We start from the raw sequence: 16,103 nt of genomic DNA, 5'->3' as shown, positions 1-16,103 counted from the left end.
AAAAAAAAAAAAGAAATTTTAAATTGTCCTAAATTACAGCTACATAAAGTGGAAAAGACTGGGTTAAATGTGTGTTGAGCCCAGAGCTCTACCAGGCTCTGATCAGATAGGAGGGTTGATTCCATAATCTGATTATATGAGGTTTTATTGAGCAACTTCAAGTTATTAGAACTATACTTGATTTTAATTTGTTTAAAATTACAAACATGATGGCTCGGTGCCTGTGGCTCGGGTAGCTGGGGCGCCAGCCGCGTGCACCTGGGGTGGCGGGTTCGAATCCAGCCCGGGCCTGCCGAAGAACAATGATGGCTGCAACCAAAAAAATGGCCAGGCATTGTGGGGGGTGTCTGTGGTCCCAGCTGCTTGGGAGGTGGAGGCAGGAGACTCTTGAGCCCAGGAGTTGGAGGTTGCTGTGAGTTGTGATGCCACGGCTCTCTACCCAGGGTGACAGCTTGAGGCTCTGTCTCAAAAAAAAAAAAACTCCAAAAAAAAAAACAAACAAAAAAAAAATTACAAACATGATGAATGATCACGGTGAAAAATTCAAAGTATAGAATCAGATCTCTGGGAGATACTGCCTTTTGTGAAGCCAAAGCGATGGGAACTGGAGAGGGTGGCCCTCTCCTGCTGCCCTGTGTTGCTCTGAGCCCAAAGTGGGCTCATCCTAGTCAGCTCCACTTGGTACAGAGCCTGTCCCTTGCAGAAGTTTCTGTTAACCTCCTTGCTGCAGATGGTAGCAATGTATGTGACTAATGTGACTCAGGTTGTTTCCTTTGCTCATTCCTAAGGACTGTAACCCACCGAGGGCTCCTCCTGCAGAACTGACTCTTTTACAACATTCCTACCAGAAAGAGAAATTTCTTAACTGTGAGGGCTGAAATGAGAAAGTCAGGCTCTTGGCTTACACTTGTAACTTACTCATAGTCAGAATTGTTCATTAGCTTTTGTCTAGGAAGAAAAACAAAAATTCCTGTCGGGGGGTGTGATGGGAAATTTGGTCTGGTACCTGTCTTGTGTTTTGGCTGTGAAGTAGAAATCACACTTGTATTGTGCCTTACCTCCTACTGTGTGGTCACCCTTGTTCAGCTCTTCAGTGGAAATGGGGGCCGGGGGATTGTCAGCTGCTTTTTGAAAATTTCCTCAGTATGGTCTTTCACGTGTTCAGATAGATGGCCTGATTTTTTTTTATTATAGAAACTTCTAAGTATTCACACGTATCTTCTTATCTCATCAGAGGCCATGACAATGGGCAAATTGCACAAAGAAATTGGTCAGCTAATTGTTCAGTCTGGAGAAGATCCGGAGAAATCAGACAGCCAGGTTATACAGGTAACTCATCTTCCAAATCACTAGCTGTGCACTCGAGCAGAGTGGAGGGTAGGGGAAAGGGCAGCAGGCAGGTCCACGGGAGGGCTTGCAGGTGGCCACAGTGATGATGGCCCAGTCAGACTCTAGAACAGGTGGATGAGGGGCTGGTGCTGAAGCCACCGCTGTCAGTGAGAAATATAACTGCCAGGTCACCTGAAATGCTGTTGTGAGCCAGCCAGTGCATTCTCTCCACCTAGGAGAATTTTCATGAAGGAACAAATCGTAAAGAGAAGGTTGCTGCTAAGCATAGGGACCTAAATAGACTGTTGGAATTTAGCTTTGCTGTGTTATCTCCAGGACAGCAGAAACCATATAATTAGGCTTTGTCCTACTTAGCAGGCTCCGTGATCACATGCTGCAGATTGGCTCCTTTGTGGGGTCCACCTGTCAGGCTGACCGGACTGTCTGTGTGGACCAGTTGGCGCTGCTGCCTCTGCCCATGCCAGACTGGAGTGGCAAATGGGTTTCATTTCCTGAGCCTCTCCACGTGGTGAATGCAGCTTGCCCATCCAGCCCCCTCCTATCTGCTGCCCATCAGCATTTGGCTGGTTTCCAGCTCCTTACTCCTCTCGGAGGGGATGTGCTTTATGCCTCCCCTGTCCCAGGCCCTGCCTGATTTAGGCTCATCTCAAACCCAGGAGCCTGGGGCTTGGAAGAACTGTCTGCCCCATCTGCACCTGTGCCACATGGGGGCCCTCTGACATGCAGGCTCTGCTCACCTGGTCCTACAAGCGCATTTACTGTACACAGTGTTCACTGAGCTCAGCATGTGTCAGGCATCACACTGGGCAGGGGATGCAGTGGAAGTGAACTCCCTGCCCTCACGGAGCCTGCACTTTAGTGCAGTAGCGGAACAGTAATAAATGACAAGACAGTCATGACCCATGATAAATGTATGACAGGAACAAGGGGCCGTGGTTGCCCCAGCTGTCTCCCACTGGGAGTGGGAGACAGCTCTCTGAAGGAGGAGATGTGTCAGTGCTGGTGGCTCTGTTTGCTGTGGCCAGGAAGTAGACAGGTCTTGCCCTAAGGACAAGAACACTGAGACTCTGAAGATGCTTCCTCCCTACAATGTAAACTACATGTCTACGCTCCCCACCATCATTAGAGTAAAAACACTCATTCTGGCCAGCTGTGGTGGCTCATGCCTTTAATCCTAGCACTTTGGGAGGCCAAAGTGGAGAATTGCTTCAGGCCAAGAGTTCCAAACCAACCTGGGCAACACAGTGAGACCCAACCTCTACAAAAAATTTAAACGTTAGCTGGGCATGGTATTGTGCACCTACAGTCCCAGCTACTCAGGAGGCTGAGGTAGGATTGGTTGAGTCCAGGATTAAGATGTTGCAGTGAGCTATGCTTGTGCCACTATATTCTACCCTGGGTGACAGAGTGAAACCCCATCTCAAAAAAAAGAAGAGAGAAAACAACACTTATTCTTACAATGTAAGTGAAATGTTAATTTGAGTTTTCAATCATTACGTTTTTCGTGGACTAAGTGCTACACAGATGACAGTATATTGTTTGAGACCTTAGGGAGGGTCCTCACTATATTATAGGGGTTCAGAAATATTTGAATGAATTAATGATGTCAGCAAATGAGAAAAAACCACACAATTTTAATGAGAGCTTTAGTGAGTCCTCAGCTGCCCCACAGGAACAAAACCTTTGTTGCAAGCACAGGGTTACTTCAGGCAGAAGACTTTTAGGAAGAGAATTCAAAACACAATAGCAGGGTTTCTCAAAACAAAGGCCGGGCGAGGTGGCTCACCCCTGTAATCCCAGCATTCTGGGAGGCCGAGGAAGGTGGATTGCCTGAGCTCACAGGTTCAAGACCAGCCTAAGTCAGAGCAAGACCTCATCTCTTAAAAAAAAAAAAAATAGCTGGGCATTGTGGTGGCACCTGTAGTCCCAGCTACTCGGGAGGCTGAGCCGATAGAATTGCTTGAGCCCAAGAGTTTGAGGTTGCTGTGAGCTATGATGCCATGGCACTCTACTGAGGGCAACAAAGTGAGACTCTCTCAAAAAAAATGTTCTTTGAACATAGAATTGCCCTATGAGTCAGCAATTCTGTGTCTGGGTATATAATTGAAAGAATTGGGCACAGAGATTCAAACAATTCTATTGCTTAATGACAGAGATAACTCTGAGAAATGAGTTCACATTCATGTACACAAACGTGTACTAGATGATACAGCCTACTATACACCTGGGCTATATGGTGTGGCCTGTTGCTTCCAAAGCTGCACACCTAGACAGCACGTGATTGTACTGAATACTGTAGGCAACTGTAACATGATACTAATTATTTGTGTATCTGAACACATCTAAACCCAGAAGAGATACAGTAAAAATATAGTATCATAATCTTATGGCACCAGGAGTATATATGCAGTGTCACTGTACAAAATGTCATTATATAGCAAGTGACTATACTATTTGTGTGGAAATGCTCACAGCAGTGTTATTTCTAGTAGCCAAAAAGTAGAACCAACCCAGGTGTCCTTCAGCAGATGAATGGGTAAGTAAAATGTGGTCTGTCCATACAGTGGGGTATTATTTAGCCTTGAAAAGGAATGAAGATCTGATAACATATAACAACATGGATGAACCTTGAAAACATGCTAATGAAAACACCCAGACACAAAAAGACAATATCTTAGGATTTCACTTACATGAAGTACTTAGAGTAGGCAGATTCACAGAGAAAGTAGAATAGAGGTAAGAAAGGGGGAATGGGAAGTTATTAGGGTATAAAGTTTATGTTTGGGTTGGTGAAAAAGTTCTGGAAATAGTGGGGGGTTTTGTTTGTTTTTGTTTTTTTGAAACGAAGAGTCTCATTTTCTTGCCCCTGGTAGAGTACTGTGACGTCATGGCTAACAACCTCAGACTTCTGGGCTCAAGCTATTCTCTTGCCTCAGCTTCCTTAACAGCTGGGATTAAGGGGACCTGCCACAACGCCTGGCTATTTTTAGAGGTGGGGGGTCTCACTCTAGCTCAGACTGGTCTTGAACCTGTGAGCTCAGGCAATCTGCCCATCCCAGCCTCCCAGAGTGCTAGGATTACAGGCATGAACCACCATGCCCAGCCCTTTTTCTTAGACAAAATGTCACTCTGTTGCCTGGAGTAGAGTACCATGGTATCATCATAGCTCTCATCTACCTAATAAATGGGACTATAGGCATGTACCACCATGCCTGGTGAGTTTTTTTATTTTTAGTAGAGACAGGGTCTCGCTCTTGCTCAGGTTGGTCTCAAACTCCTGAGCTCAAGTGATCCACCGGTGTTGGCCTCCCACAGTGCTAGGACTACAGGAGTGAGCTGCCTTGCCTAGCCTAGATAGTGGTGATGGTTGCAAACTCCTGAATTATACACTTAAAAATGGTTAATGTGGTAAAAAATAAAATCTGTCACACTGATTTTTCTAAATTACTTTAAGTTAGTTTTAGTTTTTATAAAGTTAATCCAATGAACTTTAAAATGGCAGGAAGAATTCTAGAGAGTAACTATTAAAATTTTTGAATACTAACATATTACATATTTTTCTTTTCTATTAAAGGATATTGCCCTAAAAACCAGAGAAATCTTAGCCAACCTAGCACTGTTTTCAGAAGTTTCAGATGATGGAGAAAAGCGAGTCCTCAACTTGGAGGCACTAAAGCAGAAACGATTTCCACCAGCAACAGAAAACTTCCTTTATCATCTAGCAGTAGCCGAACAAATGCTGAAAATCTGACTCTGCCAGAATGTGTTCTTGATGACTGATAGAAAACCCTTTCACTCTATCCATTAACTGTAAAATACTGAAAGTAACAGAAAAACGTTATATTTTTAATGATTTGACCTTAAAAACGTTGAAGCACATGAAAACGCTTCCTCTGATTTTCTCCTAGCTGATGAGAGTTTCCTGCCCACTGTCGGTGTTGGACAAAATGCTGTAACTACAATGTATAACATTACAAAATGGCCCAATGTCCTGGAATAAGAAAAAAAGCTGCGAAGTTCTTGTGCAAATCGCCATGAATGCGAAAGCCTTCCTTATTATTAAGTTCCGGTTTGTCTCATGGTGTAGCCATCAGCTAATGGTTTACTTTCCGAAAGCTGCCTGAAATTTTGCTTTGTATTCTTCTAGGAAGAACTTTAATTCCTCCTGAGGAACTCTACTTTCTGAGCCAAACTACTAAGTTTTCTGCAGAAGTATCTAAGATCAGTCAAAAGATCTTGTAATTTGCACTTTCATAAAAAAGTTTTTTCCTGGCCTTTGAACATTGTGCCTATATTGTGCACAGATTTTATACTTCAGTAGACTGCTGTATCATATTTATACTGTTGCAGAAGCAAACATGTGGCAAACTTAAGCCAATTAGTACTCCTTAGTTAACCCAGTTGCTAATAATATTCTTTGAAAAAAAAAAAAAAAGCCAGTCCTTACATGGTAAAATGGGAAGCCCAGTTTGAATATAAATGTCTGTAGGACTAAAACAGTGACGTTATGGTAAGGGAGTATGAGAGTTAACTTCTTACAGGGGCCAAAACCAGAAAATGTCTTCAGACAACTTTGGTGAAGCAATGTGGTCACTTCTTTTCAGTTACTACCTTTTTCATAATTGGAGACCTTAAAATTGCCAAATAAGCATGGAGGTCTAAATTATGTACTCCTTATTTTATTATGTATGTTCATATTAATTATGAAAGATTATTTTTTACTTAGTACGTCTGTCCTTAGAAATCCTACCTGGAAACATGTCTGTAAAAAATTTGTCTCTATTAGGTCTTTCACTTTTTTTTTAGTATTAGATATTTGTTAAGTAAAAATTAAAAATACCCTTTCACCCTCCCTCTTTTGGATGGGGGGAGGGAGGTCCTGAAATGAGGTGACGTTTACTGAGGCAAACAATTGAAATTAAATCTGCACTTTATGAAAATGAATACGAACATCTTTTGCTCTTTTTTTTATATTACTATATTAAATAATGATCGAAGTGGTTAAAATGACAAATCTGTGATACAGAAATAAAATGGAAATATTTTGATACCCAACAAACTTTTTAGGTAGGTGAAGAATTGTGCCCTTCTCGTCTGATTCTCCTCACTCCAAGCAAACAAAAAACAAACCTTTGTTTCAATGGTGGAAGCCGTGGGGAATCAGTAAAGACCTACTCAAAGTTGAAGCCACAACTTCCGGATGTCTCTTCTCTTTCCTGCCCAAATCTTCGTCCATCCCCCATTTCCTGGAGCCTTTTGCCCATTTTCTCTTTCTTTTCACATTGACATTTTTATTAATGCCAACTGTTTTTTAATTATTTTTTAAAACAATAGCATAAAAATGTTTCAAAGAAGCAGTCTCACAATCTGATGACCTTCTGAAATACAGTTAAGCCACACCAAGTATGAATTTCTGTTAATAACACAAAAAAAATTTAAGAGAAATTAAAGGAAAAGGAATAAGAAAGAAAAAAGAAAGATATGGAAAGAGGAAGGGAATGAATGAGATTTATAGCTAAAACTCATGGGATAGGTGACACTTGTTAGTAGGATATACAGTTGAAGCAAGAGTGACACAGTCTTTTTTTTTTTTTTTGAGACAGAGCCTCAAGCTGGCGCCTCAGCTGCTTGAGTCACAGGCGCCGAGCCCACAGTCTATTTTTTAAACCAGTGACAACTAATGTGTAGGCCCTGCAGCAGTTATCAATGACTTCTTACACAAAATGAGCCAAGAAGTCACCATGGTACTGTTATAAAGATGGTCAGTAGTTGGCTTGTCAGACAACTAAGCATTTTTAGCAGGGGACTCCTTCAGAAAGGCCTGGCTGAAGATCTTTTATGTCTATTGTCTCACCTATATGTATTTCAGGGTTCTAGAAGTCATCTTTAAAAAGAAAGAAAAAATAATGCATACCAGTTTCTTTTATGTGGCTCTGAAAGATGTTTCCTTATTAAGGACATGTGGTGAGGGTTAGGGGTTGAACTAAAGAGAGGAAAAAACCCAGAACTGGGTATTTTTTTAATCTTTTTTTTTGGAGGGAGGGTAAGGGGTCACACAGAAGGGAAGGCAAGGAGGTACAGATTGTACAGACTGAGTTATGCAGACAAATATATCTTCCATAACAGTCCCCAGGCCAAAAAATTTCTTCCCATTTTCTTTAATTTTGTTTTGTGTAAGCCTGTGACCAGACAGAGATCCTTTTTATTGATTTTGTCCTTTTAGGCTGTCGTGAAACTTCTTTTATCATAGCTGGAAAAAACTATCGCTCTGGCCAAGGGGAAATTAAAAGCCACAGATATATTTTTTGGTGATGCAGGGTTGGATGTGCTAAACACATTCCTCTAGTACAGATGTTTGGGTGCCTACTGTGCCATGCCCAGTGCTGCCCCAATGGGCAAGACAGTCCCTGTCTCTCAAGGCACAGTCTCTTGGGGGAACAGGATCAGCAAACAGGCCATTGCACTGTGGAATGGCCAGTATTGAGGCACCTAGTTCAGGACTGTGAATGCTAGGTGGCCTTCTGGAAGGAGTGATCAATGTCAAAGTCAGACAGGAAGCATAAGCAGTCTCTGGGAGGAACTGGGTGTGGGTCCAGAGCAAGGGAAGGCAAGGGATCTGGTCTTGATCTTGATGCACTGGTGAGCCATTTAAGGCTGTTCTGCAGATGTGGCTTAGAAGAGCAGGCTAGAGTCCAGACTGAAGGAGATGGCAGGAGACAGGCCAGGCAGCAGCAGGAGGGGACTGCGCTGACACTGCACAGTGGACACGAGGTGGCTTATCAAGATTACTACACTGGGCCCTGTCTACCTAATGGGCTGCTGGGAGGGAAAGGTAAGGGTGCCACCAACGATCCTGTCTCACACAACTGGTGTGGTTTCCTGAGACTGGGAGGGAAAGCTGACCTCAGCTGAATTTGAGGTATCCGTGGGACATCCGTCCCAGTGGCAAAACAAAATGCGTCGCTCAGGCTGAGCTCCCAGCAGTGGGGCATGGATGAGAGAAGCCTTAGCAGAGCAGGAGGGAGAGCAGAGACTGTGAGCGTAGACAGCTCTTTAGAAGTCTAGCTATAAAGGGTTTTTTTGTTTTTGTTTTTTGTATAGACACTCTCACTTTATCACCCTCAGTAGAGTGCTGTGGCGACACAGCTCACAGCAACCTTAGGCTCCCGCGATTCTCTTGCTTCAGCCTCCCTCCTGAGTAGCTGGGACTACAGGCACCCGCCACAACACCCAGCTATTTCTGTTGCAGTTTGGCCTGGGTGGGGTTTGAACCCGCCACCCTCGGTATATGGGGCCAGCACCCTACTGAGCCACAAGGCACAGCCCAGGCTTTGCTTTTTTAATGAAGCAGGTGACTGATTTATGTGGTACCAGTTAAGAGGATTAGCTGGCCTCGCATGGAGGACATGGAGGACAAGATGGGGACAGGGAAGGCGGTTTGCAGATTTAGAGCCAGGAAGTCCCACCACTGACCAATGCCCCTGATTTTCCTGGCAAAAGAGGAAGCAGAGACCTCTGCCAGTGAGAGGAAAGGCGTAGGGTGGAGGGTGGTAGAAATTTTAAGTAGTGGTCTGGAATCAAATAATCCGAGTAAAGAAACAGGATTGCTTTGGGGGTGGAGGACTTAAACAGCTCCCCAGAGGGGTCATGTTTATCCTTAGACAGACTAGCAATTTAATGCCTATACTGAATATTTCTTCAAATACTCAACCTGAGACAGTTTATTAGTAGTTTCATGGGTTGGTCCTCACCCCACCCATGGCCTCAGCACGCCTGTGGGGGTGTCAAGATTCGGGGACACTCCCATCATATTAAAGACACACCATCCTGGAATGGGCTTAGCACATGCAATCTTAAGTCATATTGTTAGTGCGGACACCTCTGGAGGCCCCAGGGGACCCCTGGCAAAGTCCTCGAAACTGAAACCTTGAGAGAAGGTGGTTTTCAAGCAGGAACAGACAAGTTCACCTACGACTCAGCCCTACACCCCCCTGTTATAGAATAGTTGTGTTTCTTCTGTTGAAGATTGAATTGCCTCTTCCAGCTTGCTGCACTGTATCTGAAAAACACAAATTCCTAATATTAATATGAATAATGTTTCTTGCTTTAGAAGCCAAGTTAAAAAACAATGCATTTTCTTTTCTCACTTTGTCACCCTTGGTAGAGTGCCATGGTATCATAGCTCACAGTAACCTCAGACTCTTGGGCTCAAGTGATCCTCTTGCCTTGGCCTCCCAAGTAGCTGGGACTACAGGTGCCCACCACAACTCCCGGTTATTTTTACTGGGGCTGGTCTCAAACTCCTAAGCTCAAGCAATCCACCCGCCTCAGGCTCCCAAGGTGCTAGGATCACAGGTGTGAGCCACTGTGCCCGGCCTAAAAACAACTCATTTTCTGAAAGCAATCCTCTCATAATCCAAGTTTTTCAATGATGTTTGATCTATAGCAAAAAAAAATATAACCTAACTCAGGGGTCCTCAAACTTTTTAAACAGGGGGCCTCCTTCAGACCGTTGGAGGGCTGGACTGCGGGCCCCAGGACGAGTGGGCTGCTAAGCAGGACAGGCAGCGGTAGACCTAGGCAGGCTGCTTGTGGCCCGCAGGCCGTAGTTTGAGGACGCCTGACCTAACTTCTTAAAAAATGTTTTCATGGTAGGGTGGTGCCTATGGCTCAAAGGAGTAGGGCGCCGGCCCCATATGTCAGAGGTGGTGGGTTCAAACCCAGCCCTGGCCAAAAACTGAAAAAAAAAAAAAAAAAATGGTTTCATGGAAAATTTCAGTTATAAACAAACAGAGACAGAATATAACAAACCCTCACGTCCCCATCACTCAGCAGTACCTATTAACACTCTGCAATCTTATTTCATCAAGCACTCCCCGTACCCAGTAATGAGAGCTTTTTCCTTGAGTATTTTAAAGTAAATCTCAGATATGTCATTTCACCCACAAATACTTCAATACAAAATTGCAAGTGATAAAGACTTTGTTAACATTTTTATAGAGATATGGTTATATAACTACTATGTCACGGTCTTATCTGACAAAATTAGCAACAATCCCCTAATACCACCTAACACCCAGCCACACTCCCAGTCTAGCAGGGTTGTAGGTGTATGTGGGTCATTATGAAAGTTCTTCACCAAAATGAAGAAACATAAAATCCACGCCGACAGAAACAAAGGAAGCCCTCCCAGCAGCAGCGATAAACTGAGCAAGCTGAAACTTGCACTGGTGAGTCAGAGGGGATGCTGTTGACTGTGTTTCCTGGAAGTGAAATAATGGACCCTAAAAACAGCCTGTCTCAAAACACTTGTAGTGATCCACGTACTAGCTGACACTGTCAGGGTCCTCAAGGTTCCAGACTTGAAAGGTGTGGCAGCCCATAGTATGTCTGAGGAGACATTCTGGGTGGGGGCCTGCTGGAGCCCCTCTTGGCCTTCTCTGCAAGTGGAGTCAGTCACGGGAACTGGGACCAGGAGTTGGGGCCCCCACCAGCCCAGGGCTCCTGCTCATGTACCTCCATGCCCACCTTGGACCAACAGGGTATTTTCAGGGTCCAGCAAGACTTGGTATTTGGGGTTGTGTGGGGAGACTGACTCCATTTCCTGCCTCCACACTTGCCACCCGGGTTGTGCCCCCTTCAAGCCTCACCTGACTCCCCCAATGCCTACCTCCTCAGCTGGACAGTGCAAGCCCCACCACCCTGCCAGTCACAAGCAGCTCCACATGCCCTTTCAGCCATCCTGCACCCTCCACTGGGAAGGCCCTATTCCCTCTCCCATCGCTGCCCGTTAAAATCCACCTAGTTCTAAAAGTTGCACCCCCTCTATGAAGCCTTGCCGGGTCGGGGTAATTGTTTTTTCTCTAATCTCCCCATAGTATTTCAGCCATGTTTACTGTTGGGTAACAGTTGTTTCCATATAAGGCAGACTACCAAGACTGCACCTACTCTGTTTCTCTCCTCCCACAGCTGCAGATTTTTTTTTGAGACAGAGTCTCACTATGTCACCCTCAATAGAGGGCTGTGGTGTCATAGCTCACAGCAACCTCAAACTCTTGGGCTCAAGCGATTCTCTTGTCTCAGCCTTCTGAAAAGCTGGGATTACAGGAGCCTGCCACAATGCCTGGCTATTTTTAGAGACAGGGTCTCCCTATTGCTCAGGCTGGCCTTGAACTCATGAGCTCAGGTGATCCACCTGTCTTGGCCTCCCAGAGTGCTAAGATTACAGGCATGGGCCACAGCGCTCAGCCTAGCAGTGGAATTTTTTTTTAATTATTTAAGACTTTTATTAATAGATGCTTGCAGTTTGTTGACTTTTTTGAAAAAATCATGTTGTAAACTTTTATTACAAATTAAAAATGAAGTTCTTAAAAGTCTCAACTTGACCAGATATGAAACAATTTAAAAACATTAAAAAAGTATTGAGAGGCTCGGCGCCTATAGCTCAACAGGCTAAGGCGCCAGCCACGTACACCTAAGGTGGTGGGTTCAAATCCCCAGCCTGGACCCACCAAACAATGACGGCTGCAACCAAAAAATAGCCGGGCGTTGTGGCGGGCGCCTGTGGTCCCAGCTACTTGGGAGGCGGAGGCAGGAGACTCGCTTGAGCCCAGGAGTTGGAGGTTGCTGTGAGCTGTAATGCCACGACACTCTACCCAGGGGGACAGCTGGAGGCTCTGTCTCAAAAAAAAAAAAAAAAAAAAGTATTGAGAAAAACCAGGTTTTTAAAAAATACATATTTTTTATTACCAAAAAATATGTCTTTAGGTAAAAATAATAGAACACTCCATGCTGTCATAGATAGTGCAACTAGTTCTAGTTATCTGGTCAATGGGCAAAAAGCAAGCACTTAAGGTCTTCATCTCCAATCTTTTGTTCATCTCTTATTCCAGGAATTTCACCCTCATTTCTTCTTGCTGGATGACAAAACCAGTTGATGGGAGAGATGGTGAGCCAGCATTACCCAGCCCCACCCTGCTCAGCTGACTAATTCTTACCAGTTGGATCGGCTGCTTTTGTCTCTTTGCCATCTCATGATTTAGAGTTTTCTGGGCATCTGAGTTGGTAATCAAAATTGCGATGGTACCCACATTGAGATGGCTGCTGACCTTGGGTCTCATCTTCTTTTTTTTTGAGACAGAGTCTTGCTGTTGTTGCCCTCAGTAGACTGCCATGGCATCACAGCTCACAGCAACCTCCAACTCTTGAGCTTAAGTGATTCTCTTGCCTCAGCCTCCTGAGTAGTTGGGACTACAGGTGCCCACCACAATGCCTGTTTGTTTGTTTTTGTTGTTATTGTTGTAGCTGTCATTGTCTATCAGGCCTGGGCCCAGTTCGAACCCGCCAGCCCCGACCACTAAGTGGCCAGCGCCCCGACCACTAAGCTATAGGCACCGAGCTGGTCTTCTCTTGATTCTCTTTATCCTCTTCACGCTGTCCTCTCTGGGCTGTCTGTGGCAAGGAGGGCCCCTGCAGAATCATGGTCTATAGCCCGGATACATATTCTGCCTTACTGATCTACCTTGTTCTCCTGCACCCTAGTTGTCAGCACCTGCACCACTTCTCCCTGCACAGGGGGGTTGGAACCCTGTGGTCGACACCCAAAGGGTCTCCACACATAGTAAGGTGAGAACTTCACCTGCAGTAGCGCTGCTGGGCCTGGCCTTTGGGAGCACTCTCCGATGCCTGGTTCTTTCCCCTACCCTGTCTATTTTAGTAATTCTGCTGCTAACTTCAACATGGATAGTGCCTATAATGGTTACAGTCTGCTGTGTCGTTACTGCCCTGAACTGAAATTCCACCAGGGCCTGTAACATCTGCTGCCTCCACACTCTTTTCCCCTTCAACAACATCAAACTCCACAGTTTCTCCTATACTGTGAAGGGACTTCGTGTGGTCATTCTTCTTTACGGCAGTCTGGTGTGCAAATACATCTTCCTTGGTGTCATTCCTGCTGATGAGACCATATCCACTTCTTTTTTTTTTTTTTTTCCAGTTTTTTAGCCAGGGCCAGGTCTGAACCCACCACCTCCAGCATCTGGGGCTGGCGCCCTACTCCTTTGAGCCACAGGCGCCTCTCGACCATATCCACTGCTTACATTGAACCATTTTACTGTTCCCCAAACCTTCGTTGTGATGACTTTTTTGTCCCTGCTGACAGGCACCACCGATGTGAGGCCCCCTGGGCCACCGCTCTCTGCGCTGTGGCCTGTGGTGCCCAGCTTGGTGTCAGTGCTGAGGGCAGGGCGATGGGCAGCTGCTGGGTCTCAACCTCAATGCTCATGGTTGTGGTGATGGTGTTGGGGCCCGCTGCGGTAGGTGCGGCTCCTCCCAAAGTGTGATGGTAACTAGGCCAGCGGCAGCAGTGGGGCTGCTCGGGGCTTCTACTACCCATCAAACTCCACAGCAGCGGAATTTTAAACAGGTCCACAGTGAAGACCTCACTGCCAGTCTCCTCGCAGTAAGGCTCAGCACAGGATGGGTTCTGGCCGGTGCAAAGCGGAAGTGGTGCGTGGCAGCAGGGACCAGGGATGGTGCATCTTGTGCCCCCGGGATGGTGGCAGCATGCTGAGCTGGAAGGAGACAGGTCCCTGAGGACTGTGTGATGTGATGACACCTGACGTGGACCTCACACTTTATAGGAACAAGAAGTAAACTTCTACCTAGTTCAAGGCACTGTTTCCACATCTCAGTTATGGCCAAATGTAACCCTAGCTAGTACCTGTGCCAGCACTTCCTTCTTGGATTCTCTTCCTGGCTACTGAAATCACCCTCAGCCAGAAACCTGGTGCCCCTGACCGTTTCCTCAGCATCACTGCCCTGCCACTTCTGATCTGAGTGCTCCCAAGTTCAGGTGCATTCAGTTCAAGAATTTCTCTCTGACCTGCCAACATGGGCTAGTCCAAACCCTGTCACCTCCAGCCTGAGTTACTTCCACAGCCTCCGAACTGTCCACCCGCCAGCCAGGATCCAAAGAGGGATCTTTCCCAATGACAACCTGAATAAGCCACTGTGCCCTGGAAACACTTCCCTCCCTGTCTCCACAGTGAAGCTGTACCACTGGATGGGAACTGTAAGGCCCTTCACCAACCAGCCAGGTCACAGCCTGGGCCCAGGCTTCAGGGCCTCTCGCTTCATAGCCACGTAACAAATGGGTGACTGCACACCTCGCTTGAGCCTCAGCTTCTCCCTCTGCAAAGTGGGACTGACAAAGCTTCCTCTGAAGTCACTGTGAAGATAGGAGGTTCTCTGGCACAGTCCCCAGGACACAGAAGGTACTGAGAAACAGAAGCCACTCCTGCTGGAAGCGGAGGCACACTGTGGCATCCCCGCTCCCATATTCCAAGACTTCACACAGGCTGCTCCCTTCCCGACACCCCCACAGTACTATTCCTATCCCTCTACTATCCTGCTACACTTGCTGTCACACCAACACCCAGGAGGAGCGTCTCTCCCTTGCTGGCCTGAGGAGCCAAGCACAGCTCATAGAGCCCTGTGACTTTAGGCCAGTGGCCACCTGATTCAAGAAGGCCAGTAAGTGGCCTCAGCCCACAGAGGGGACAGAGGATGGTAGCAGTGAAGGGGGAGGGCCGCCTCTTGTCTTGACCACTGACAGGATATACTGGGCCCATTCTCTCCGGAGGGCAGACCACATGCCTGCCAGGGCCCAGCCGCAGAAAGAAACCACAGTGGAAAATCAAAATGTGACGTAGAATCTAAGTTACTCATGATACTGGAAAAATGAATCCTGCCAACTGTAATGACTCAAATTTGTACAAAACTGACAAGAGCTATGGCCAGCTAATGAATGCCAAACACCACAGACCTGAGATTCTGGCTCCTAGCCAGGGCAGGGTCCCTAGGTTCTGTGGTTCCCATTGACCAGAGCCCTGGGTGGCCCAGATGTCACACTTCTTTCATAGCAGCCCTCCTTAACAGCAGACACAGGGCAGGGACCACTCGCTGACTTATCCCGGCACCCAGCCCCAGGTCTGTCCAGGCAGGTGCCCAGTGGGCATCTGTGCACTGAGCAAGAGAGTGGGAGGGCTCGGCACCTGAGGCTCAAGCAGCTAAGGTGCCAGCCACATACGCCTGAGCTGGTGGGTTCAAAACCAGCCTAGCCTCGCGAAACAACAATGACGGCTACAACCAAAAAATAGCTGGGTGTTGTGGCAGGCACCTGTAGTCCCAGCCACTTGGGAGGTAAAGGCAGGAGAATCGCTTGAGCCCAGGAATTGGAGGTTGCTATGAGCTGTGACAGCTGTGATGTCATGACACTCTACCCAGGGCAACAGCTTGAGGTTCTGTCTCAAAAAAAAAAAAGAGAGAGTGGGAGGGCACCAGAGCACAGGGCCAGAGATCCACCAAGGTTCAAAGGCCCTTGGCACGGGCCAGCCTGTAGACAACCCAAATGCTCTACTCTCAGGGAGTGTGGGTGCACTCAGAAGTAATATGTCCAAAAGGCTTCATTTACATGACAAGAGTTTGAGGCTGCTGTGAGCTGTGACACCTCAGCACTCTACTAAGGGTGACATAGTAAAACTCTGTCTTAAAAAAAAAAAAAAAAAAGTGCGGCTCGGCGCCTATAGCTCAACCAGCAAAGGCGCTAGCCACGTACACCTAAGGTGGCGGGTTCGAATCTCCAGCCCGGACCCGCCAAACAACGATGGCTGCAACCAAAAAACAGCCGGGTGTTGTGGCGGGCGCCTGTGGTCCCAGCTACTTGGGAGGCAGAGGCAGGAGACTCGCTTGAG

The 16,103-nt window shown here is 46.5% G+C and overlaps 2 protein-coding genes across 2 annotated transcripts in view; one reads left to right on the top strand and one right to left on the bottom strand.

The window, feature by feature from the left end:
- Positions 1 to 5,998, top strand: part of FAM45A (family with sequence similarity 45 member A) — a 28,160-nt gene extending 22,162 nt beyond the window's left edge. The window contains 2 exon segments of the mRNA XM_023511683.1: positions 1,235 to 1,329; positions 4,925 to 5,998. Of these exon segments, the coding sequence (XP_023367451.1) occupies positions 1,235 to 1,329; positions 4,925 to 5,101 (272 nt within the window). The 3' untranslated portion in view covers positions 5,102 to 5,998.
- Positions 5,999 to 9,043: 3,045 nt separating this feature from the next.
- Positions 9,044 to 16,103, bottom strand: part of SFXN4 (sideroflexin 4) — a 27,789-nt gene continuing 20,729 nt past the window's right edge. The window contains exon 14 of the mRNA XM_023511682.1: positions 9,044 to 9,409. Coding sequence (XP_023367450.1) covers positions 9,332 to 9,409 — 78 coding nt within the window. The 3' untranslated portion in view covers positions 9,044 to 9,331. The remainder of the gene's footprint in view (positions 9,410 to 16,103) is intronic.

The sequence above is a fragment of the Otolemur garnettii genome, unplaced genomic scaffold (genome assembly GCF_000181295.1).
Source record: "Otolemur garnettii isolate 467f Iridium unplaced genomic scaffold, OtoGar3 scaffold00021, whole genome shotgun sequence".
In the NCBI taxonomy this organism is placed as follows: Eukaryota; Metazoa; Chordata; class Mammalia; order Primates; family Galagidae; genus Otolemur; species Otolemur garnettii.
The sequence above is the reverse complement of the archived record's forward strand: the minus strand, read 5'-3'. Positions and strand labels throughout refer to the sequence as shown.